General features: G+C 40.9%; 1 protein-coding gene and 1 long non-coding RNA gene across 2 annotated transcripts; one reads left to right on the forward strand and one right to left on the reverse strand.

Annotated features, from left to right (window-relative positions):
* kcnk10a (potassium channel, subfamily K, member 10a) lies at positions 1-27936 on the reverse strand. The gene is made up of 7 exons (XM_030405034.1): positions 27106-27936; positions 21103-21488; positions 8219-8336; positions 6900-7060; positions 6616-6808; positions 4944-5086; positions 1-4470 (listed from the first exon to the last, which is right to left on the reverse strand). The coding sequence occupies exons 1-7, from the start codon at positions 27158-27160 to the stop codon at positions 3793-3795; spliced, it is 1734 nt and encodes a 577-aa protein (XP_030260894.1). The 5' UTR covers positions 27161-27936; the 3' UTR covers positions 1-3792.
* On the forward strand, positions 23839-25301 carry LOC115573929 (uncharacterized). The gene is made up of 2 exons (XR_003982382.1): positions 23839-24071; positions 24614-25301. It is a non-coding gene; the product is annotated as an uncharacterized LOC115573929 (long non-coding RNA).
* Positions 27937-27957: the final 21 nt, after the last annotated feature.

Consider the following 27957-nt stretch of genomic DNA (forward strand, 5'->3'; position numbering starts at 1 on the left):
TGAATTCCAAAAGGCAATAACATTTAATGCATTGGTTGCGTGAGCGATACTGTGAGCAACATTCAAGTACAGAGCATGTGCTGCCTGTACATCTTAACACAGGCAGTTAAAAAAAAAAAAAAAACATGGTAAGCATCATCCTCTGAAGCATGTGGTAGTATACAATCAACACCATATACATTGTAACATAGCTTTGCAATATAGCATGCCTTTTTTGTTCCATGTCTTGGTTTTATGCTTTGACGTTTTTGTAGTTTTATAAACACATGTAGGCATTGCTTTTGTTGCATTCACACCTAGCCTAGAGCTTTACTTAGTAATGTGAAGCACAGGATTGATAGTGTGCATACACAGATAGTGAGCACATTGACGTTAGGCTTGGAAAGCGAGCATCATAATATCACTGGAATACAATCAGTGACACAGTTCACATTTTTTATGCATGTGGTGTAATTTTCCTCAATGGCAGACGGTGAGTATGAACATGTATTGTACTCTGTGGGAAAAATCTTGTACGTTCAAGTTACCACCATGGTTAAAAGCACTGGCCGATGCAAAAGTGCCTTGAGATGCATTAACACCAATGGCCACTGTATGCTGGCTGCAAAGACTCTCCAGCTGCATAGAACTCTATTCAAAAAGTCCTTTTTCTGCAAGAATGCAATTTTTTTTATCACATGACGTTTGGTTCTCAAGAGCTTATTTCTCCATTTCTGTTCGCGCCATCATGCTGAGCTTGAGAATCCATCAAAGAGGTATTAAGGCTTCCAGAAATGTATGTTTCGGAGCATATTTGCTTGACTGATCTCAGCCTTTCAAGCAGCTGTGGTGGTTGCAACTTGTTGCTTGTCCCAACTAAGGTCCACTCAGGCGCCCTGCGCTTTGTTCAGTTTGGACTGGAAAACCTTGTGCAAACTCCGAAATGTCTCTTCAGGAACTTTCAGGTGATCCATATGTTTATATGTTTCCCCACAGACAGGATATGCTTAGGTCATGAAGGCAAGTACACAATATAATCTCACAGTAACCACAGTGCGCTTAATCTTAAATCCCTGTCCATCACTTCATCAGTGTTGTCCATGTGCAGTATTGAATACTCCATCCACTTGCATTATGGCTTCTCTTTCATTCTGTTGACATTCATTTTCACAGGTGCAGTCACAGTTCCCTCATTCTCTCAAAGCGTGAATGCATCACTTGTTAGACAATATGAGCGATGAAAATGAACACAAGCCCTGAGATGGTGTCCAGAGGTCATGGTCTAGGTAGTATTTTTGGACATTGTACTGAGACAACAGCGTAGTTCAGGGACCATGCACAGACAACATGTGGGATGCTCTGAATCGCTTTCATTTACATTTAAATGCACATTTTCAGTTTCAGTAGGCAACATGAAGACAGCAGGACAACAAACACGTAGTGTAAGTGTTACATTTAAATCAAGCGTCCCTCAAGTCCTTCTATTCTTTTCCACAGCAGCTTTTTTGGGTGATTCTTTTAATGTTCGTTATTTCTTTTTTCTTTTGTTCTGACTCCACATCACCAAGATGGAGGTCCACGTGCACGTCTGACCACATTTCAAATACTTCCAAATCCCCCTTGGGCATCCATTGCATTTTTTTTTTCAGATTTTTTTTATTCTTGATAGCTTTTATGTAGCCACCAATCTCACACCAGTGTGAATCCAAACAACAGCTTGTAAAGTCGTTAGCAGGAAAGTCTGGCGAGCGCAGGAGAGCTGTGACTAACAGCCTCCTTTTCTCGTTACAAGGACAGTCCAGATTTGACTTTTGTCTAGTTGTAAAAATCTGAAAATAACATCTGGAACTGCACCAACATCACTACAACAGTTTACTACAAGTCTGACAAGGCAAGAAATAAAAATAAATACAAAATTAAAAAACATATCCTCAAAGGCAGTCTAACATTAGAGTGGAGTATTTCTGTCACACCAGCATCAGCAGGTCAGTTAGCTTTGCTACTGAATTACTTTCTGATTTGTAACCTGGATGGGACCTATCGCCTCATCGCTGAGATTGGCTCCTATTTGCTTCTGATGCCTTAGAAAAATTAGAACTAGCCCCAACATTATTTCTCTCTGTATTTTCATTTAACTGTATAACTTCATTACCAAGTAGTATGCAGGTCCAGAGAGAAAACCAGCGGCTACAAATTGGATGAACATTAAAACACAACACACAGAACAGGTACAATGTTATAACCTCCAAAAATAATGTTCAGACCCGTGCACGCAGGTTTTTCCAAAGGGCCATCACCAGGTCTGCATTTTGACTGACGACATCATGATATGGTTGGCTAACACTGTCAGCGTCTTGTCCCAAATAAGCAATCAGTTTTAAAATGCAAGTGACTGAGTGAGTGAAAAGCAGGTAATCCAGGAGCCTGTTGCATTGATTATGAACACTCGTCCCGATTTTTAAAGGGCCAGATATACTCCAAAATGGAGGTGTAAAGGAACAACGGACATACATACTGATCTTTCAGTACCACACTGGGTGTCCGCTCAGGATGCAAATTGGTAAGTATGTAAGTTTTTGACCGAAAGTCTGCATTTAATAATATGTTAAATATGTTGGACATCATTCCATTAGAAAAATAAAAATGTCACCACTGACTTGATCCATGTTTGATGCAAAAACAGAGTAGGCTACATCGAGAGTTAAAAGAACAAATAAAGTAAACGTAAAGTTACTTGAATGATAAAAACTAAATCACACAAGGTAATGACTTCTGTCTGTCTCTGTTCAACAACTGGCCAAACAAAATCCAGCCCATGCTGAGGCTACTAAATGGCTAAAATGTAATAATATCAGCTTGCATAGGATTTGCGTTGTATTTTCAAAATTACAAATTACTTGTACTCCAATTAAATACATTTTCTCATACAAGTATTTTGTAATTTATTTGGATGTATTTGAAAAGCAAGTATCTGTAATCTGTTACTGTAAGATACTTCTTAATACATTTATGCCCATCTCTGATTGTCTTTTAATATTTTTTTTAATTGGTTAAATTCATAATGGTGATTAACCATTAATCATTAACATCCCTAGTGTCTGCAGAGGTGGACGTGTTCATGACTGTTTGTTGGCATGAACGGTTGTGCGTAAAATTTGGCCAAGCAGATGGAAAAAGTGCATTTTGTGCATCAAAACAGATGTCACACCGATGCAAATTGGTGAGGGAGTCATTCATCAAAGAGCCCGTCTCGTATATCAGGGATCTGTGCAGAATGTGCAAAGAATACATTACTGATCTGTATGAACCCCATGCAGTAGTGTTCATTGTTGCTGGTTAACATACATATATGCTACCATGAAACAAGAGGTATTCAATGAACACTACATATCTAGTTCAGTTTGGAATTGGTAAAAGTGAATATTGAGGGGAAAAAAATGTGCTTTCCCCAACATTCCTCGTGGGGATTGTGTACCTGGATCTCAGCACTTACTTTAGTTGAGTACATAGTATCATGTCTGAGGGAAATAATGGCCAAAGCTGCCAAACATAACTAGGTTGTTAATCTTTTAGCTGACAACTTTGTTTAAAATATGAACACCATTTGGTATAGTACAATTGCAGAAACCCTACCTGGTCATGCATCCATAAAACACAATGTGTGTCAGTCAGATCCATAGGCACAGTGAATATGTGAAAATTACAGTATATACCACAACGAGACAGGTGTTGTCCCTGCTTAAGCACACATAGGAATTAAAGAAAAGTAAGGCACTAATGGTGCTATTTAAAACCTCTTTTGTAGAACACTGTCTATGGGTTCATCTGCATATCCAGCTCCTTTGTCTCAAGCATTTTCTCACTCTCATTCTCTTTAGTCTGCTCTGGAATAAACCCATTCTGTGGCTTGCAAGCCTCAACAAACAGTGGGAAATCAGACAAGCTAGTGTTGCACTCCTTGTCTTCATTGTCATCCTCTCCTCCATCCTTACTTTTAACTTCTTCTGCAGTGGGTAAGCAGTAGTCGAAAGCGGACGTGCTACAGCCGTAGGCTTCACTGTGAGGCCTCCGAGCCTCAGCTGGGATGTTTTTCTTCAGGTCCCGATTCCTGTTTCGCTTAGCCAGCTTGGTGACAGAGCCCAGGCGGTTGAAGATGTTGTCCTCAGATGTGGTCTGGTGGTTGGATCGTCGCTCACACTGCTCGGCCCCGCGGAGCCGAAGGTTATTCAGCTTGGTGTCGATGCTCTCCTGTGAGGAGTCCTTATAGCTGTTGGTGTCCAGGCTGTTGAACATGGCGCGGCGCTCTGGGGAAAGCATATCAAGGGACACGGCCCGCTGGTCCAGGCCCAGCTGCCTTCTCTCCATGCTCCGGATGGTGGCAGCTCGCTGCAGCTTGTCGTGGACCTCAACACTCATACGACGACGTGTTTCCCGGAACTCCGCTCGCACGTTTGCTTTCCACTCTGCTGCATGAGCCTTGATTCCTCCAACCTTGACATTACAAATCAGTACATCAGTTATGCATATTTCAAGCAGTACCATGTTATCCATGAAACTGTATCAACCAAGATAGCCATTGTACATTTCTTCATCAGTGACAAAGCTTAATCTCTTCCCAGGTCTGTCAAGTGATTATGAGATGGTTATCACTGTATGAAAGATAATATTTCTACAGCACAAAATGTGTTGTTTTTTCTAATCTTTGCTTTTATTTCCTGCAAGTTATCAGATGATGATAGACTGATCAGCCACAACATTAACAAGTGAATAACATTGGTCATTTTGTTACAGTGTTACAATGTTCTGCTAGAATCTTTGGGCCTGATATTAAAAGGTGTGCTACTTGAAACACAACAACTACTACTATTATTCCTGGTAACCCAAAGCTTGCCCTAAACTGGAATACAACATGATTATCAACATCTTCATCATGTCAGCATTAATCATTCTTTGCGAGGGCATACCTCTTCCTTTGTCTTTTTGGACAGCACCCTCAGCCAGTCACCAATCATATTCAGCACTGCAGCAAAGTAAGCCAGACCACCCAGGATCCAGAACCACACCAGAGGTCTGTACCACTTCCGGTAGTCAATCCTCCGGTCTCCCCCTGATTACAGAACAAGACACCAAGACATGACTGAGTGACTGAATTAATGAATAGGGAGAGAGAGACATGAAGGTGTTGTATGCACACGTACACACACACACACACACACCACATGCTTGTTTGTTGCTTGAGTTGGCTTCATGTTTAGTTGCTGTAGCTGAAAGATTTTTGTTCATGATTATCAATTAAATAACATCAGTAAATTCTATTATATTGTACAGAGCAGTTTTCAGGGATTATTGTGTGTTTTGTGATAACAGCTGGTTGTGATGGACAGTGCTCAGATTCATTTCCTTTAATGAGAACTACTATTAGTCATTATTAATTGCTAATAACCAAACCTGCTCTACCTTGGTACCCTAACACAGGTCATGTGTAGGCAGCATGCCTCGATGTTGAATTCAAATATGTGCTCGTGACTATGTGCGTGCATGTATGCTTGATGGCATTAAAACCTCACTCCAGCCAAGTACCCAAAGTTGGCAACTCTGTTTTAATGCACATTAATATCTAACAGTTCAACTGGACATTAATCAGGCATTTTGTCAATAATCAGCTCCCCAGTAATTTAAAGGAGAGAAAAAAAACACAGTGAAACAGTGCTGGTGTGGTTGAGCCGGAGAGACGGAGCACACAAAGGCCTATTTGGACAGAAGAAGATACCTGTGAGCTGAAACCCAGGTTTATTCAGATATCATGCAACATTAAACTGACGACTTGATCAGAAATGTTGCCATATTCACATTTTTTCTGCTGTGAATGATAGCTGTCAGTGTATTTTCACTTTCACTGACATCAAAGAAAAGTTTGATGGAGGTACTGAGAGAAGGTTAGCAAGAAGGTGTTGATATACCAGGGGGTGGATACTTAGCTTTGATACAAGCAAAATATGATAACCCAGTTTGTATGATTTCCCAGAATCCACACTGGCCCAGATTCAGCTGCTGAAACAGAACCAGCATTGCCGGGCTGCAGTCAACCCGAGAAAAATTGTTGACCTAGCCTATACTAGTCCAAGTCTGGGTGCCAAAACCTGACCAGCACTGCCAGCAAAACACTCACCCGGACAATGAAAGCCACTTGAGGGCTGTACAAAGTGATTGACCCAGTATTCTGCCAGAGCTACCCCAATATCTGCCCGTGAGTGTTAAATAAATGATACAAAAAAACATATATATTTAATAATTTACCAACTCCAAGATGATGTTTCAGCCACGGCTTTAGAATCACCATTTTCTTTGCACGAGTTAAAAATCTCCTGATGTCCATTTCAATCATGTGTGATTTTGAGGCGTTAGCTACAGCTGTAACAGCACAGAGAGACCTCTGCTCTTTTTATTATCAGCGTTTTCTTCCTAGTTTGAAGTTCCTTTTTTCTTTTTTTGAAATAAACTAAGTTCATAGCTAAACTAAAGTATAATAACAAAACGAGCCTGCAACTAAAAGGCTTTGATTGAATGATGATATGCAAGACACAGTACTGGAATTTTCATTTATTCATATTTTGACTATGAACAACAAGCTCTCACCTGCCACATAGTCACCTATTCCCACTGTCGTCAGAGTGATGACGACGAAATATGTGGACTCCAAAGCCGTCCAGCCCTCGATGTGTTTGAAGATCACGGCTGGGATGGTGACAAACAAGATGCAGCCGGCCAGGATGAAGAGGAGCGTAGAGGCTACGCGGATTTTAGTCTGACTGATCTGGTTGTGTTTATTCTGGGAGAGAAAGTTATAACCACACAAAGTATAAGTGATGGAAGCCATAAAACCTGTGTGTCATAGATAGGACAATGAAATTGTGACTCACCCTGAACATCTTCTCCACCTTGGCGATGCTTTTGACAAATATGGTACCTAGCTGGTCCCCAACGCCTGCCAGGAGGAACCCAAACAGTGGGATGCCAAATATTGCATACAGAATACAGAAAATCTTTCCGCCCTCTGTGCTTGGGGCGATGTTACCATACCCTGGAAGACAACAAGGACAAGGAGACAAAAAGAACCTTTACAGGACTGCATTAAGCAAGCAACAGCAGCAGATTTAGCTGCATATCGTTGCATATCATATCGTTTTAAATTCTGAAAACATACCTTGAAACCAATCTGTTAATCTGTTATCGCCAATAACTCAGCGTCTGTATCACTAGTGCAAGTTAAGGTTCTTGAGGCGTTAAACCCTGGACCTGGACCATGGTCTCCCACTTTTATTTAAAGAGTCAACCTGGACTTGAAAATCAAGGCTACTGCAGCTACTGCAGCTTCATGATTTCTACAAAAACATGGCTACAATAGCTTCATTGAGCTGCTGGGGCATTACTATGGAGAGAGACACATTTCAAAACTGCAGTATTTGTAAAAGCATAAACCATGATACACAAATGTTCCATGAGTTACACATTTGTTTTACCATCCACAAACACAAAATTCCATACTCCTGACTTCTAAGTTGGCATTTAAATTAGCGTGTTATGATTTGTAAAAATATGTCTTTTTGTAAATATATCATTTGTCATTTGTAAAAATACTTTTGGATGTGCATTCTTCATGAAAGGTAATTTGTACATTTCCAAATCTATGTGTGAAGTGTTGAAACATAGGCTCACTCATTTCTTCATTTCACAACACAAACACTTAGAGTGCCGACAATGTGACCAAATCAAAAGGATATATAAAGAATGAATACAACATATGAAAAGACACTGTTGTGGGGCATCAGGGAAATGTCTTAAATGTGTCATGTACAATAATTTAATAAACAGCTTAATGACAAAACTTTATCCACCTGTTGCAATACGATAATGTCAATCATACTTTGCTTTGACAATTGATTTTCTTTAAAAACTGGGTTTGAGGGATTGCTGATGTGTACAGTCCATTTTTATACCTTTCATAGAATAGAGACAAATTCCAATGTTTAGATTTTTTTTTTTTTTTCACAAACTGATGAACAAAACAGCTAAGAACAAATTCAGAAAACATTCCATGGCAAAGAATTCCTAGTTGCACAGTGGAGTGAAATAAAAAAATCACTTTGGACAGCTAGCACCCAGTGCAACTTACAGTGCATTCCCTGGACCAGCATTAACATTATCAGTGTGAGCCACCGAGTTACACACTACACATTACCTATGGTTGTGATGACAGTTCCGGCAAAGAAGAAGGCACTTCCGAGATCCCAGTGGCTCGAGTTGTAGGAGGTGTCACCGACAGGACTCACTCCGGCATTCACAGCCTCCACAGAATGCTGGGAAGAGGAGTCGAGACAGAACAGTCAGAAAAGCTTGATCTCAGTCTTGTTTCTGAGGATGCTGTCTGACACTAGAAACATGTTGTCTGGGCAAAGCGCCATCACAAACTTCAAAAAGGAAAAAGCAGCAGTGCTGAGAAAAATGTCAGCATCTCTCCAGATCATTTTAACAGAGACCAACCTCCAGGCTGAGGAGGGTTCAAAGGGTTCAATCAAAGCATGGCAGCTGAACCTAAAGGCATCCCTGGTAATACTCCATCCAGCACAGAAAATGTACTTTTCCGAGCACAAGTATTATACTAGTAAAATGTGTGAATGTCTGTAAGATGAGAAAGGAAAATCCTTCTCTTTTCTCTGGGTTATATTCTTCCATACGCATGATCCTTCCACAGTTTCTAAAATATCTTCAGCAGAGTTACTTGGAGAATTTAGTTTGCACGGTGCAACCACAAGATACAGCTCATGACTCTGGTTGTCTCTACAGGTTAGATTTTCTCTCATTGGCTCGCTACAGTTGCAAGACTGAATGTAAATGTTTGCAGAAAGCACACAAACAGTTGATTTAAATAGATATTAGAACCAGAGTAAAGATGTAAAACTCACAAACTCCCTCTTTCTCTCTTGCCTACACTTTCTTATTTGCTGAATATATAAAGTAAGGTACATTATTAATTCATTCAAGTTTATACGGCTGCCTAACACTTTATTCTCACTATAATTCATAAAAATAAATAATTGTGTAACAATAGCCCACAAATTTAAGTTGTTTGTATGTCTGCATTAAAGGTGCAGTAAGTGATTTTGGAGAAAGGCAATTGATTGTTGAATCTCATTGCCAGGCAGTCAAATACTGACGCTTTGGGTTGAAAGTCGGGACATGATCGTACATATTGCGTTTTTCAAACGTTATGGGTATATCTTGAAATGCTACATACAGTAGTGGTCAAAAGTTTACATACACTTGTAAAGAACAGAACTGTTATCAATCATTACCACTCAGAAGAAGTGAAGACGCCGTGCTGCAAAGACAATTTGATTCACGCAACCACCAATATCGATCATCCAAGTCCCTGTAAAGTTATGTGAGGATCAATTCTGAGGCTGCTCTGTAAATAACATAGCAACTTTCAATCAATCCAAATCAATTTCAAGTATAAATGAACAACATCCAGTTTAAGCTCCACCCATTTCTGATTTAAATCACGGCCACTCAGAGTACGGATCTTTATCCAAATAATGTAATTGGTTGAACAGAAACAGCATTGTGAAGATTAACAGTGGCGTGCCTTTACAGACTTGTCCTTGTCTTCCCCACATTTAAGAAAGTCCACCAATGTCCCTGTCCACAAAAAGACCAAAACCCCTCTGTCTGAAGACTTGCATTTAGATAAGATTAGATTCAATTAGATTCAGCTTTGTTGTCATTTTGCACAGCACAAATACAGAGACAACAAAGTGCAGTTAGCGTATTACCAGAAGTGCAAAAAGCAGTAAAGTGCAAAGTGTGCACAGTATAAATAGTGCAACAAATATTACAGTATGTAGAGTATATGAATAGAGCAGAGTAGGTCTAGGCACAGTATGTACAGTATGTAAGTATGACTTGCAGTACTAAATGAAGATAGAGTATGTACATTATATAAGCGTATCAGCAGTACTAAAGGTGGGGTATTTAGGAGCACTCGCCTCCGCCATCATGAAGTGCTTCTGGCAATTAGTCAAAGCGTTCATTGCTTCTCCTGCCCTGACCAGCTGGACTCATTTCAGTTTGCATACAGATCAAGCAGAGAGGGACACTCCCATCTCCCACCTGAACCCGAGGAACATAACTGTGACTATGCTGTTCAGTGACTATAGATCAGTATTCAAAACCATTCAGAGACCCAGTGCTCAACACCGCCCTGTTTGACAAACTGCTTCAATGGCGAACCCAAGCGGTGCACAGATGCAGCACCAGACCCGTCTGACTGATGCTGTTCATTGTTTTTGCTGTGGTGGATACTGACAGGGCTGTTCTAACACTAATGCTCAGCCTCCTGTTGTTGGATTGATATAGATTAAAATGATAAATTTAATCATCGTAAAAAAGGTTTATGCGTCGCCAGTGGGAGATTTAACCTGATGACATTTACAACTTACATTTACACTTGGATACTCAGCACATTAATGATTTACACTGCAGCAACAATAAACAATAAGGATATTAAACATTTTGTAAGATCATATATAGGAAAAAATGAATATAGAAATCAAAATGAACATAGTTATAAGAAGGTAAATCAATTAATGCAAACTTGTTTGCAGCTTAACTAAAGCCTGTCCCATAACTAAAGAAAGGATGCATGGAATTAGGCAAAATATGTCAAATCTGAGCTATAAAGAAGTTAGGAAGACAAAATACATAAACTATAAACAATGACCATGCATATCACATCACAGTAGGAAGGTACAGAATATCCTATCTCATAACATACCATTAAGAAGTAGCTCGCCATTCAAACCCCTGAGAGACAGCAAGTCCGGATCACAGCCTCCAGGTGGTAGACTGACTTTATAAACCCCACATAACCGTGGAAACGTTGAGTTTTTCATCACAGTGTACAGCAATGGAATGATCGCAATAATTCTGGTAACACAAAATGGGTTAGGGCACCAACTGATGACACGTAATGAATCAGGAATGACTTGATATTGGATTAATCGTTACGGGAGAACAGACAGGAGGACACAAAATGAAGGTAATAACTACACATAAATATCTGTGAATCAACATACTGACCACTTTCTTCATGAGTTGTTCCTGATTAAACATCAACATGAACTAGTGACAACTCATTACTTCTTAATAACCGAATCATTTGTTACTGTTTTTGTGTGCCTTCAAGCAGAGTGAAAAATGATTCTGAGCAGTTATCCAACAGACTCATTAAGAATTAATTACCTAATCATTAGTTCCTCCTTTTGTGTACCTTGAAGTAAAGTGAGACGTCATACTGAATAGCTACCCACTAGACTCATTAAATGCTAATTGCTTTATCATTAGTTACTCTTTCCTGGGAGCCAACAATTAGCTCCTTAATAAACAACCAGCGACATCAACACTCTCAAAAACCTTTTAATCGTTAAATTCGCACACTTGTACATTCATATTCACAATCCACGTTCTATTCTGTAGCATTAGTGATGCTGATGCCTAAAAAATAAATGCCCACTATTGCAGACCTCACTTTAACCCTGCCACCCGCTGTTACCAGTGCAGCCCGGGGCCGGTTCGGCGTCCAAATGGGATTGACCACCATACTGCTGTGCACTGATCTGGTCTGTCTCCCTGCTCCTGCAGTCCCCTGCAGCTCCATTTAAAATGCAAATGAGGTAAACATCTCCAACAGATTCAACCAAAGTTACAGCTGTGTTTGCTGTCCAAAAGAAATAGCGAGACTCTGCAACATGTTTTACATTACATTTCCATGTAGTTCAGGACAAATTAAATGACTTTATAACATGCCAACTCAACCAAGAGGAAGAGAGCTTCACAACACAGCTTACCTGCAGAAAAGCTGCCGGCATTTGCAGCTGTGTTGCTCATGCATCGTTTGTTGGTCACTTAATCAATTCCCCCCCTGCTGCAACAGGTAACCCAGTACCATGAAGACTATGAAGAGTCCAGGGTTGCCTAATCATTCAGTAATTAATCATTCTTGAGTCTAAATGGTAATTGGACCTGCCTTTCTAAAGCATCTGGTGGGTAACTACTCATAAGTTTTACTTGAAGGTACACAAAAAGGGTAAATAATGATGAAGTGATTAGTATTACACATATTACATATTACATATTACATATTACATATTACACATTACACAGTATATACACAACATGTATGGAGGCCCACATTGTCACTCTTCTTATGGAAAACACTATTTGTGTGAGGATGACAAAAACTATTACTTGTGTCAGTGTGTTTACTATGAGTCTGTATGCAGCTCCCACAACTGCAGTTGCCATTAGGGGAGGGGCTTCATAGCCTCTGTATATATAAACTGTGTGGGTTTTTGTACACGGTACTCAATTATGTTTTCAAGAGAATAAAGTAGAGTAATATGTAGTGTAATCAGTGGCAGTTCTAGACCAGTTTTAATAGGGGGGCCAGGTTGGGGCCGGCTTTTTTGTTAGGGGGCACATACAACCCGGAAAAAAGGATAAATCCCTCATTCAGGCAAAGCAGTGTTTACAATTTCAGCAATTTTGATTGGGTAGTAAACTGCTGAGACACTTTATTTCTGCCTTTCCCTTCAGAACAAAATTATTGCAAGAAATCTGTCATTGTATTATTAATGCAGACTCCCTGTCAGGGGGGCCACAGGGGGGTCCAGACTCAGAGTTACGGGGGCACTGGCCCCTGTTGGCCCCCCCCCCAGAACTGCCCCTGAGTGTAATGCATACTAAAGTCTGAACAACAGATTACAGATTACAGATTTGAATAAATAATGGTAGTTGTTGTAATTAGTTACTTCCTTCCCTGCAAACTTGCTTTCAAGTCGGTCTAACAGTATGCCATGGTATATGGTATCAATTGCTGCGCTAAGATCTAGTAACAAAAGCACTGAGGTTCTACTACACTTGCATCCAGTAGAACCCTGTGTGTCAAAATATCACATCGAGGCGCCTCCTGTCAAGCGATGACATTCCTTTAGATAGATATATTTAGAAATTGCATTTGCGTATTTGGTCTGTAAAACTCTAGCTCATATTTGACAGTTTTCATGTTGACAGGACCAGAGTGGGGCTCTCAGATCACAAGCTTGTTTTAATTATAAACTTGCTGAGTTTGGCACATTTGGCCGTGTCAGCTTGTTCAGCTTTCCTTTTTTACTTTGGCCTTTTCAGTGCCCCCCTTGCTCTTGCTATTATCAATCTTGTACTCTTTTACCTCTCACACACCTCTCACTTGCATCTTTAACCCCCATACACCCCTCACTTGAGTGTATAATTTCGGGGCAGTGCGGTCAACCAGAGTGAGGCGTGATTACGTAATCAATGAGGGGACCAATCGTATACCCCCTGGGCTCCTGCGAGTGCAGCCTGCATGATCTATTTGTGTTTACCGAAGCTCAGCGTCTCCCCTAAAGCCTTGAGCCCTCACAGACGTGACGTCACCTCATTAGTGTTTTAGTGAGAGAGTCTGCAAAGGGCTGAACTGGTATAACAGGAACAGGACAGCAGATAAAGTTTCACTGTATTTTGGAGATTTTGGCCTTGTTATTTAACCTTTTAAAATAGATTCAGTCAGAGGTTATAGAGAAAAAGTTCCGTATTATTAAGTAAACAATCAGTTCATCCAGAGTGTTGTTGTTTGTTTCCTTTAGGCAAAGGCCACATTAAGTGGCAATAAAGGGCTCAAAATGTCTGCAGTGGGCCCTAATACACTCAATAATTTGACAGTAGGACACCCCTAAACCTTTGCAGACTAACTGGGAACGCAACTCATAGTCAGCAGGTCTGTGAGTGTGAACATGGGGACTGGCCTCCTCTCTACTGCAACCCAACAACCAGCCTGTCCCACCAGGAATCCTCCTGGTGCTCCAGATGAGCCACTCCAGGGCTGCATGTAGATATGTTGTTACTTGTTGCGGATGGTGGTAGCACAACAGCTAACTTTGTTTTTCTTTGTTTGCAGATTCAAAGACGGGATAACGTGACAGTGGTTGAAGGGAGAGGGAGAGCGTGAGAAGGCACAGGTGGAGGGGCTGTCATGGCCAGGCGAAGTGGAGCTCCTGGAGCAACAGCTGCAAGAGAGTAAGAGACACTAGAAGCCCTCCTGAAGGACCAACACAAAGAAACTTAGGTTTGTATTTATACAATTATTTTTACTTGGTCTTGGTGATATCAACAAGACCAACACAAGTGGTATTTACAAAGCAGCTCTTAGTTTACACATGTTACTGTAACATTAGGAGTAGTAGTGTATATGAGTCAGCGCCTGGAAAATGGGAGACACTAGGTTAGTTTATTTATCTCTCTCTCATTGGCTGGGCATGAGGAGCTCGGAGAAGAGTTGCTGACACTGAAGATCTCAGTTAGTTGTACTTTGTAAAGCGTGTGCCCTGTGAAACCTCGTGGCTGGCTGATTAACACCTTTTTCTCTGCAGTCCATGTTTCCATTATATAGCAGTGTATAATCATTAGTTTTGTACACATCTTTTGGGCAGATGGCACTGTGATGTAGGTTTTATGAGTACTGACATCATTGGAGTGTCTGGAATGTTAACATTTTAAATCTTACTAATCATAGCTTACATGTACAGGAGGACTTTACAAAAAACATCCAAAACACTACAGAGATCACACTGTTTATATCTGAGCCTGGTCACATCACTGCTCACACTGTATAATAAACACAGTCCTAGCATGCTGTAATAAAAACAATGTGTTTGAACCAAACTGCCTTTTTAGGACCAGAATTCCAGTCCAGCCAGAATGATAAAATAATGAATTCAAGAAAATGTATTAGTGATTTTTGTTTGTTTTGTTTTATGTCTCCAATTGAATTCATGGGCTCATCTACAGATATGCTTACCTTCTGCTAAGAATAAGGCATGATTGGTTGAACATGATCTTTTGATCTTCTAGAGTTGATTTAATATTTTGAGCTAAATGTTATTCCTTCAATGGTTTACTTTTTGTCATATTTCAGGGCAGTGATGCGAGATAATGTCATGACTATTGTTTGATGGACGTGGTGTTGCAGCCATCAATGTAATGCAGATGGGTGACTGTTGTGCAGTCAGTATTGTTGTGCATTTTATGCTGAATGTTCTCATTTCGTTGACTCTGTAATAAGCAGTGCCCTGTTTACGTGATGTTATGCTAATTTGACTGCTGTAATCATCAACTCTGACCTCATACCTTTAAGATCATACATGTTGAGGACCATTTACAAATAGTTTTTTGATCTGAGCCCTTATCTCCCATCCACTTTTCAGCACAAAGTGGCGCCTTGCCTAGATGTCTTTAAATCAACAGCGTTGCAAACACTGCCCAAAATCAGCTTTTCTTTTCATTGTGAAACAAATGTTAATATGTGAGTAGTGTCATCAACGCTTTGTCTGACCTTCCAGCAACACCTCTCAGGTGACTGCAAAAAGAAGATTCCTGAGACTTCTTCAGTCCATTGCACCATTTATTCTGTTACATAACACAGTCTGTTTGTCTGCAGAGTGTGCCTCTGCACAGCAGACTGGGCTTGGCTTAAGTGCCGGGAAAGGGCATGGCAATAAGGCAGAACTCACGAGCAGGGGTCAAACTCAGTGCCAGTCCGCCCTGCGAGTGTCCGCTCTGGCAGATGGAGTTACAGTGTAGTGAGCCGTTCTCAGGGTATGGCAGCTGTGTGGCCAGCTGAAGGGCACACACAAGGACACAACCCAGCACCTTATCCACAGAGAGCAAAACTCTGATCAACAGTTCCACTTTATGACAGACTCATAATTTTGGTGTAAACTTTAAGCCCTGGTCGAACTTTAAACAGTATATGCCACAATAGATATGGATAAATACCAATACTAGAATTACCACCTGATAGTTGTATGTCTCTGCACACCAGTCGAGGTGCTGTTCCTGAGCTGTGGTGTTGAATAATGTCCGGAGCCTTTTTTGCAAAACATTCTGTTATTTGTGTAGACTTTTGTTATGTTCATCATATGATTTTTTGGGTAAGGGCCAAAAATGTGTTTTTGTGATATCACAGTGACCTAGACCTTTGACTTTTGATCACCACATTTGAATCACTTCATCCGTGAGTTCAAGTGGACATTTGAAATGTCCTCATTCTTGAGTTGTGCTGTTCACAAGAATGGGAGGCCATGAGGTCAGATTTGCTGTTTGATTCGCCATGTTGCTGCTGATGACATCTGCAGGGCATCTCTTGAGTTTGCATTAAAGGAATGTACACAGCAACAATAAAAAAAACACTGGTGAATTCTCTGGGCAGATAATACAGTCAACATCTCAGCATCGACAATTCAAGATCTGGTGAACACTGTCCGCTGTACACTTTAAATGAGTTTGAGCACCAAGTATTATTTGTGTAGACACAGATCCCCCCTCCTCTTTTCGTACTGGAGTTTGGGAGTTCTGTTCTCCCTCAGCCTGCTCTCTGTGAGCCCATGTTGACATCAACGCAAGTGTTAGCTGTACTTCTCTGTTATACATTCAACAGCCATGCCACCATTGGCTGAAAAAGTACTTTGCAAAATATGGACAAAATTAATTAAAATAATCACTTGATAGAAACATAAAACGACCCAACACTGAAACTTATTCATGGTGCCATCCACAGGGAGGTACACAGAGGGAGGACAGTGGATTGTGTTGACTTCGAGAAAGCAATATGGCCAACTTTGAGCTAACAACATCACTTCCAGACTAATTTCTTCTTCTGCGGTTCTGACAGGAAGTCCCAGGGAGTTTAACTTTCCCTGCAGTTACAACACACACAGATAAAATCTTAAATTCTTGCAGAATAATAGACAACATGCTGACTGTGTCTCCCTGACCATTTCCAAATCTAGACTTGTTTCTCTTGTTTTTGTTTTTACTCACCAAAAAGTATTTATTTTATCTTTCTACAGCAAGCTGTTAGCCATAGCCTCCAAAGAGACCATGTGGGAGGGATCACATGAGGCGCTGCATGGCTCCCTCTGGCATGCTAATCTTGATAATATGCTCTAATGAGTGTGCACCAAGTCTTATAGTTTGTGCAGGTTTGAGATTAGAAAGGAAGACATGTGTGAAATTCTCCTTATATGCGTAATGCAACCCAATTTCTAAATCTGTCCAGAGTTAAAACTCCTGTGGTGTGAGCCCTGTATTACTGCTGCACCAAGTCTGTCTCCCAGCAGGCTGCAGCATTCAGCTCGATCAGGGCTGAGCTGCAGTAATTGTGCGCTGCATTATCCCGTCCATTATCATACAGGATTTCACTGCCGAGGTCAATAAACAACTTTGTGTTATATGCTGGTTTACATGTGGCTGAGAGCATTTGGACATGAATATTCCTGGTGTCAGCAACAATGTCAAGTTAAGATGTGTTTATGAGACACATAAGCAAAAATCTTCTTTTTTTCATGAGCTGAGATGAGAAGTTTGAGCGTTTGATTTATTTTGCTTCCGTGAAATGCCTGCTTTTGGACTGGTGAAAAGAAATACAAATTAGACTGTTTTGTTGTATTTTTTTTATTATTAAGATACACTCGTTTGCGTATTTAAACATAAAATATTTGAAAACTTGTTTTTAATGTAAGTAATCAACTTGGAAAGATTCATTGGTAGTATCTTTTGCTAATATTTTGTACCCATTGCTTCTAATATTCTGAGCCAGAAACCTCTACTTGCTACTTCAGTAGCATTTAATTGCATCACACTTTACAGTTTTATTCCTCTCTATATTTAAAAGATTTTTACAGAAGGTCCATAACATTCATAGAACATTTTATGCTTAAAGACATGATGGAAAATGGCAGGTTTAATAGGGGTTGACAGTATTATCTGATTTAGAGTGATAAGAAGAGATATCCTAAATTCCGTATTCACCCTATTCACGTGAAGTGTATCCCCATGAAGGCCTTACAGTTTGTAAAAATCATGCTTGGAAACCATTTTCTCAAATTGAGTGTAAGAGATTTGGCACCTAACATCCAAATAACATCCAAATAACAATTTTACAGGAGAGGGAAGCCACATGTAAAAACTACACTTACTCAATAGAAGCCTAACATGCACCTTTCTGTGGATGTCAGGCCGAGATAGAAAAAAAAACCCTCAAAGAAAATAAATAGCCAGCGTATTCAATTTTATGTATATGAAATTGATGGGAAAAAATGTTGTGCGAGCATGCATCGCTCTCACACATGATGGTCAGTGATTACACTTTCAATTGTAAAAATCTATTTTAAAATCCATTTGAGGGGCAGTCTGCGCGCGAGGAGAGAACTCTCTTCTTTTTTGGTATCTTTGTTTTCCATGTCACCGTTAACAAGTGACAAGCAAGTTACGGCGGGGCAACAGATTCAAGCTATACCTTGTGCAAAAACTGGATTGTGAATTGTCCGTGTTGCATGAACTGAAATAAATTAATAACTGTTCCTTCTCCACAGTAAGAAATCCCTGATGGATTGTGGGAGGACTCAGTTGAGGCTTTAGGTCAACATATGCTTCCACTGACTCTGAGCAATAACATCTGTCATCACCATAGGGTGCATGGCAACAACTTTGACCTGAGGGAGAACAAACATAAGACACACCCAGGTTATCATTCAGAGAGAATACTACCACCCACAGGACACTAAGGGCAGCATGCACACTACACCTGACAACTTCCTCAAGGACTTTTCAATAACCTTCAGCCTTTTCTCTCCCAAAAGGTTTTAATTCGTTAGCTTTGTAATCAACTGCTCCTGCGCATAGACCAGGTAAGACAAAGCCAACTGTTTCATTAATTACCAGCCAGCCTTGGCCCTCCCTGGTTTGCATTCAGAGGCTACATTAGAAGCTGTTTGATAAACTCAGCTCAGCAAGACTATTGCCCTCATGAATCTCAAACAAACACAGACTTTACACTCTTGCCTTGACTACCGCACTTTGCAACTGGATAATGGACTTCCTCACAAACACACCCCAGACATTATACATTTGTGGTGCCGCCTCCTCCAATCTGGTGCTAAAGATTGGAGCCTCTTAGATTTGTGTGCTGAGCTCCCTTCCTGTTCACACAGCATGCCTATGACTACAGTCCCTGACATGGTTAGAACTCTGTTGTGTTTGTGGATGATGCCCGTATGAACAATCTTCCAAGGTGGTGAACAGATAATATTCTGCTGCTCAACATAAGCAAAATCATTGTTGAACGATTAATTTTTGATTTTAGAAGAAAAAAGAAGCGTGCACACACACACACACACACACACCCATGTTTACATCAGTGGGGCTGAGGTGGAGTTGCCAAAATCTTTTAAGTACCTGGGAATCAGAGGTAGCTTCTTTATTGAGCAACCCAGTGTCCTAAGCATGTAAAATAAACCAACCTTAACTTTGATACCTTAGTGCTGTGTAAGTTGGTTGCTCGATATCGATATCTTCACAAGAAATAGTTCACAATATGATACTTATTGTGATAATAAAAACAAGGATGACTTGAACAAAGTCCTTAGTAATAATCATGATCTAAAGTGTAAAGCATATATTATATATATATATATATATATACAATTTGTTTTTGTTCTTGAGGTACTTCTGCTTTCCTTCTATAGTAAAATAAAAGTAGCCATGATTTGTCTTTGGCAACTAATGACTGGACTTTGTACAACTGCAAATCAATGCAGCAGCAAGAAATAAGAAGCAATACCTCCCTCTGATTGTCCAGCAGCTGCTGCAGCCCATGAAGATCTCTGTCATCGTAGCTGACATGCTATTATTTACTAAATGTTTGGCTGTCTGGTGTTAATGGGCTTGACATTGTGTTTATCTCGCAGTTGGTTTATAAAAACAAACAGCCAGCAGTGGAGCTGATGCAGCAGATTGTGAGCTGTAATTGCCCCACCAGTGAACACACTGGCTGTCTCAGCTGCAGTGTCTCTGGGCTTGTTACGTAGAGCAGACAGACTGGGTGGCGGCGCATCAGCCTGACCTGTGACGAGCCTAGAGACATACTCTAGACTAACTACAGCTCAAACACTGCCAAAAACTAAGCCAACCAATCAGAGGCAGAGTCAGGCTTGTCTTCTGAGAACTCAGGTGGGACTGATACTAACAGGAGTCTGTCTTCTTGACTGCGTGATTGCGCCCTCTGCTGTTCAAACAGAGCAATACAATGAAAAGGAAAGAGTGGAATGCATTTACACTGATTTCGCTTGTTAATCTATGAACTCTTATTTTTCATTGACACACACACAAACACACACATGCATACAACCTTCCAGGTCCCAGTCCCATATATTAAATTTAGTCGATTATACTTGAAGAGAAACTGGTATGAACTTTGTTTTACTTATATGAAAACATGCAGACGTGTATTTTTAAATGCGTAAAAGCCAGGGTGAAAGGAAAATTCTGCAACTTTAAAATGTGACTTGATCGTTTTTAATGTAAAGCTATTGGCAGAATTCCCCTCAGTACTTTGATGTGAATTGTTTTACTTACTAAGTCTTCCATTACTTTGAAACAGCATTTCAATCAAGTCCAGGATCAGACGTGACCACCATATTCTGTATAACCCATAATCTTCACTCTAAATTTGTCAGACATTTACAAGCCAATTTTGCCAGAAAGATCAATCAGTTATAAATGTTACTTGATGTTATAACACATTTCACTTTAAGAATTACTTAACAGGGAGCAATCTATTTTAATTCAGCGACTGTATATCTCAACATAGTGACAAATGTTCTTCCTAAGAGTTTCATACCAGAATTACATCATAACTTCAATAAGTTCTTCTTTTCCATCCATGCGAAAACATCTCAGGGGAATAACCAAAAATGCTAAAAACATCAAGGAGCTTCAAGGATGTACAGGAGCCATCCAGACATCTACACTCTGTACTTGCTAGACAGATCAGTGTGGTTTTGGGTGGCTGGCTAAATGTGGAGTAAGTGTGGAGCTTGAATGGCGTCAGATCAATATGAAGCTCAGGTATCAGCAGACCTGAGTCCCCACTGGGGACTACATCCAGGGCTGAGGAAAGGTCTAGTATCGACCAGCAGCTGCTCTTACCTTGATGATAGCCTCCAGCTCGTCTGCAGATACACATGGGTGTTTCAGCAGGAAGGCTGCCTTCTCTGCTGTTATGGTGATCTTCTGGTTGTTTTCAAAGGGCTGCTCAAGTGCCTGGAACACCAAGCCCCCTGCCACAAGGTAGGCGACCACCACCACAAATACTGCCAACACTGTCTTCAACTTCATCATGGTGAAGGGGGCTGAGCCATCCGCCACCGCCTCCATGCTGGCCACCATGCTGGGAGGGCGGGAGGTGACGGATAGCCGTGGCAGAGCACAGCCCATTGGATTCTGCATGGTGGCCACGCTGGCCTGCACCAGGCTAGACTGAAGCATGCCTGGCTGCACCTTCTTGGGGAGCACCAAGTTGGTCTGAACGGCCACTGAAACAAAGAACAAATGAACAGCTGTGAACTACAATATCTGCATGACACGGTAATTTGTCCTGCTGATCGATGCCCTAATGTGCAACAGGCAAAAAAACATGAATGATCTTTTGTATGAGCGCTGTGAATGTCGGTGAATACCTTAAGGCAAAAAGAGTTGAAGGTGACCACATTTCTGAAAATGAAAACTGGGGACATTTCCACTGAGGTGGTCAAAATATTAAATAAAAAAGGAAGCTGCCGATCCAGTTTCATGTATTTTGACCCTACTGTTGGACTGTAATAAACTACGGTGGTGCAGGCTGATAAGTAAAAAATGGACACTAAAGAAGATGGCAAATCTACAATGGTTCAGTTCAGAGTTTGTAATGGTCTATATACATTAAACAGAGACAGACAAGCAACACCACCAGAGTGACACTATGACAGACATATTGTCAGAGATGGATGAAACTATCAGACACACTACGAGAACTAATCATTCTACCGTAAAATGGTCCCTGCGAGTGTTTTTTAAGTAATATTACCATTTCCATGCTCCTCTGTCTCCTTCACTCCTCTTTCTAGCCGACCTTCCTGGCTTACAAATACACTTCGATGTTGAGGATTCACCTGACACTTGCTAACATTTTGTTTTAGTATATACCAGACACAAGCCCCAGAAGCACTGTACTTGTTGCTCATGTTTTTTGTTATTATCTTATAGTGAGACACAATAAACCTTTTTAAAGTGAACATATATGAAAAAAGGTGATCAATGTTGATACTGTTTGCTAATAGGAGTGATAAGAACACAGTACGTGCTTTGAATTCCTTAGATATGGTTATACAGTGTTCTAAACAGAACAGATGGCATACAGAAACGATAGTCGCTCATGACAGCCAGAGGAGACTTGAGACTTGACTTGGGCTGGCAAAAAAACAACTTGTGAGAATCTCTGCTTGTAGATTCATTGGGAATGAAATCATGGCACACAGGCCATCAAAGTTCATTCCATACCTTGGAAATAGTGTTTAGATATAAAATCCTAACTCAAGGTCTAGATACTAACCTTTTCCAGAAAACACGATTGCATCTCACAATCTTTGTCAGCGAACAGAGTTTGCAGATGTAGTTGATGAAATCTGAGGTGAAATTGTCAACAGAGGAACGGGAGGTGAAGCTGAAAGCTCTCTAGAAAGTGGTGTTTGCATCTGTAAATACTATGATTGGCTTTACCTGACTTCACCTCATTAAAACTGTTCAGTGTTGTTAATATTCAAACTGGAATATATATTGCTTATCATGCAATGGTCTGGATGAATACTTGATTCTGATTGACTGGAGGGCGTGTACTAACTTGATAATTGGACACCTTCAGAACTCCTTGAGTGGTTCCAGTCAAACTGCCTGTTGACTGTCCTGCATTAATATATTATAGTCTGTATCTAACATGAGCAGCATTGTCATGGTTGCATACACTAAACATTTCTAATACATTAAATTAACAAATGTGAATCTGTTATTTTAAACAGTGTTGACCCTAAGTGCAATATCATCTGAACACCACAAGGTGGCACTTGTAACACACAAGCTGCAGCACGTAGCTTACAGTCAGGGCTGTGGTAAATTATAAAGTGGACAACCTAAGTGTCCGGTGGCTGAAGTGTCCATAACAAGTAATGGGCATCTAATAAAAAGGTGAGTAACCCTCTTTGATTTAAAGCTCCTGTTTGTAAGATGGTAAAACTGACGCTTTGGGTTTCCCAACTCGTCAGATACTGACAGTTTCAGATGGTGGCCGACCCGACCTACAATCCTAAAGCTGGATTGTAAGATGTTTGTAAGATGGTAAAACTGACGAGTTGGGAAACCCAAAGCGTCAGTTTTACCATCTTACAAACAGGAGCTTTAAAAAGGCTGGTAAACTGACTTTTTTTTTTTTCAAACCAAGTTTGGAGCCTGTGGAGGGGCAGTCCGCCATGCATACACCCAGCCTGTGCTCTCTGCCCAGAGACACAGCTGCATGCTAACTCTGGCTGTAATACAAACCAGCCACAACCGGAGAATGTTTGATTTGATTTGTCCATGCTAACATCTCTTTCAGAAACTCTTTAAGGTGCATTTTATTTCAAGATCTGGACATAATTTAAGTTTAAAACATAAAAAGAAATGAAGTAACCCTATCAACAGAGTGTGAGAGTATCAGATCTGGAGTTATGTCCAAGATGACTATGTACTGTATTGCAGAGATATCTACTGTTAAGCAGCCAGGACGGGCCGTCCCTTTTGTAAGAAGCCCTCGTGGCCTGGTGGGCGATAGTGAGTCACTGCAGCCTCTAGTGTGCCACAGGAGATGATGAAGAAGTCGAGCTGGCTCCAGAGGGAACTACCGCAGAGGTTTACAGCCTCAGTTATAAATACAGTCAACAAAAAGATGCAGAAGCTCCATAAAAACGACTTTTATCATCATCTCCAACAACAGTCCCTGAAAGGAAACCATGGCTGCAGCAGAGAAGCTAAACAGGAATACATTTTGTCGAGGCTTTCTAACACTGTGGATGAATTAAAAGATGAAGTCACAATGTTTCTTTAGACTGGTAAGTTACAATATGACACTGACACTGTCTGTTTACTGAAACATATCTTTAGTTAATGACTGTAACAGTCTGTGTTATGTGACTGTTTTCTAGATGAGGTGGCATTGCCAAAGCTTGTCTATACACTTTTGAGTCATTACAAGGTTTATTTAGTGTCTAACTGTAGCAATGAAACTGTTAGATATTGTATGCAGTCAGTTAATCATTAGTTGTACTTGTGGCTGTCTGGTTTTATAAACAACTTTTCCTTACTTTCTTCCTGAAAGAGGGCAGATGGCACTGTGATGTATTATGAGTACTGACATCATCAGAGTGAAATATTAAGTACGGTAATATAAACATAAAGATCTTATTAATCATATCTTCCATGCACAGAGGGCTTTACAAAACACATTCAAAACACCACAGAGATTACACTGTATATATATATCTGAGCCTGATCACATCCCTGTTCACACTGTATAGTAAACACAGTCCTAACATCTTCTAATTAAATCTATGTGTCTGAACTAAACTGCCATGCCACATCTCTGTCTTTTTAGGAGCAGAAATCCAGCCCAGCCATCCCCAGTGATGAATTGCCACCCTGCCCTTTATTCTCAGCCGCAGCTGGTCTCATCAACAAGTACCCCCAGTGGACGTCTGTCTCTATAGATTACATCACCTGACATGTTAGACCATCATTCCATGATATATATTCTCTATTAACGTATACACATCCCATGAAGAAGAGCACTTCACTGTGCAGCTTTGTGAGTCTAAAATATCCATACTTGCTATAGTATTTGTTATAGTATTTCCTTGTGTTTCTATTGTAATTTTTTGTTCTATATTTATGTTCTTGACTGTTGCAGTAATTAGCCTTCATTTATTATGCATACAAAGCAAAACAAGGAGTGGCATTTAAGTGTCCACTATTACACTGATATTTGTGTATTTGTTCCCTTTGTAATAAATGTAAGAAAGGCTGTTTGTGTTCAAATAACTTAAATGAAACATTCCAACCTGCTGGAAAGTGCCAGCTTTAATCAAAAGTAGGTTACAGTTGTTGTTTAGTGTGCTCGGTGTTACACAGACCTGTGTTTGTTCCACCAATAGAATGAGCTGTTTAGAATTAAGTATCAGTGTACACACCTCCAAATGTTTTATTTAGCACTTATTGTGAATTAGCCATTTATTGTGTAACAAAAGAACGGTGAATGTATGGATAAATAAAAATGGGTAAATCGATTGTAGTAATTATTATTGTCCTTACAATTATAACGACTTGCAACAATGAATTTGCATAGAAACAAGAAGGGGTTTGAACAAAACATTGAGAGGGGTGAAAATACTGTCCCCTACTCATTTGAAGCAGATGGCTATAAATGACAAATAACTCCTCAAATGCTGCTGTGATTAGTTGTTTAGTAATAGTTCAAACAACCAACCAACCTTTTGTTGTCATTGCATTGGTAAGTTAAATTGTTATATATGTATATACATATATATATATATATATATATATATATATATATATATATATATATATATATATATATATATATATATATATATATATATATATATATATAAAAGAAAGAAATCGCCCCCTTCCTAATTTTTAACAGCCCCCTCTGTCACTACATCATGGCACCAGGCCTGGTACACAACACTATTTCCTTTGAATTTTGCCTGCATAACGAGCTGTTAGGGTCAATGAGCTGAGCGGATCTCCTGTTGCTAAGTCGTATGTAAGGTTCTTACTGGAGGTTCTGCTGGAGAAGTGAACAACATTTCCATAACATAAGAACCTGATGGGATTGTAAGGATCGTTTCGGCTATGAGTCAAACTCTCAGGTGTTGCCAGAGAAACAGAGCTACTGCTTATGAAAAACAAACGCAAAACACAGGCACACTGTGAAATTTAATTTCTTTGGTAAGTGACCATGGTATAGGGGGGATAATGCACATTGAGGTGAATGGCAGGAGTCCAGGCCTTCACGTCATCCATTTATTCCTGATAATGGACACCTCATCCATCATTATCCTTCACATACCCCCCCCCCCCCCCCCCCCCCCTTCCTGCCATCTCTCAGAACACAACGCAGGCTGTTGATTGTGGTGAAGACTCTAAAGTGAGCGGAGTGCTCCCAGTGTGACTGACAGCCAGAGGACCAAGGTGTTTTTTTTTTCATCATCTATTCACTAAATAACATTATGTAACAGTGGGATGGGAAATCGTGACCGCTGTGCTCCGTCTCACTGACACCGAGCACACTTCTTGAAAACAACAAGTGACTGCTTTTGATTTATGTAACCAATCAGCTGCAGTGTGCAGTTCTGCTCACATGCATGTGATGGTGATGATGAACGGCACCCATCAATCAACACAACACAGGTGGTGAGGGGAGGACACTCAAAATGAAAGGCGGCTGTCATTTCTTCTCTCTCTCTCTTGGTGATGTGCCAGGCCTGAAATAAAACAATTGCATGTTGGGGATGTAACAGCAGCGTGCTGATGCTGATGCTGATGCTGTGTACGAACGTGACATACATGCAGAATTTTGGGGGGAATCAGTGAGGTAATGCTTCAGTCAGACCCTGTGCATCACAAACAACAAAATGTGTTTTGTTCACTGCTCACACTGCCGCCTTGAAAAAACATGATTTGACAAATGAATCCAGTGTTTGTCAGGTGTCAACACAGTGTGCTGAGAACTGGGGACGCCACAGAGAGGAGGCGGCTGCAGTAAACTTCAGCATGCAGCAGCAGCCCTGTACTGTAACTGCTCTGTGTTTCTCTGGAAACTCAGCATTCATCTTTTATTGACGAGTCTGTGGGAGCTGCCTGACTGAGACAATCGCAGGAGGCTGTTCTCACAGCAGGTGAAGGCTGGACTGTGCACAGACTGCAGCATTTCACTTGAAAAACAAGACAGTGAGTAGATGAGCAGTGGGTGGATGCAGATGGAGCAGAAACATATTGGCCCAAACACACAACAGAGCCCTCACAGAACGAATATGAAATATCAGGCTAATTGGCAAATCTAACCTGGCGGGGCGTTCGCGCTCCCTGGTTTTCTTGGATTCTCAGTCGGAAATTTCATCTTGAATTCTCCTGGCTTTTCCGTTTGGTCGAACAAAAGTCTAATCTGTCGGGGTCCTTTCGGTGGTTAATTCCGCGGACTTTAACCGAGAGCGGATGGAGAAGGGCAGGGAGTAAAAACACATCATCCGCAGCGTGTTGGCTGTGTTGGAGAGGCTGAGAGGATGGTGGGATGCAGCTCCTGGTCTCTCCTCATCCACGGCGCTCGGGACACACACCCGCTGCTCGCCGCATCATCGTCTGCCTGGTGTAAGTAGCTGGAGTCACGTCGGCTCTCGGAGTGAGTCGGGAGCTCCACTGAACGGTCGAGCGTTTACATCGTGACGGCTTTTCTTTGTCATTAAATTTGCGTCGGGATGCGGCGAGTGTGCGCTGCCGGCTGTCAGGGTCCACCTCTCTCCGACGCAAAGGTGCCTCTGACGCGCTGTGGACGGGGCTGGATGCCGCGGCGCGCCGGAGAGAGCCGGAGCGGCTGCGTAGACCGAAGGAGAGGAAATGGAACGATCCCAGCAGGGATGCTCCAGTGAGAACATGGACACCTGCCTGTTGTTTTGACTCAAACGCATTTGAACCTGTTCTTCAAAAAATAAGCCCACGTTACGAGCTGTTATTGAAACAAGGGTTCGAGTCACGCAGGAGCCAATGGCAGCTGTGTGGAGGGCACCAATGCATTACCAACTCACATTTATTCTCATCACAAATAATTAGATGTAAGCAATGTAATGAGTATGTCTTACACTGGTGATACAACAGGTTAGAAGAAGCAGGTTGTCCAGAGGAACTAGGCATCGTGTTGTC

This window comes from Sparus aurata, chromosome 22, assembly GCF_900880675.1.
Source record: "Sparus aurata chromosome 22, fSpaAur1.1, whole genome shotgun sequence".
NCBI lineage: Eukaryota > Metazoa > Chordata > Actinopteri > Spariformes > Sparidae > Sparus > Sparus aurata.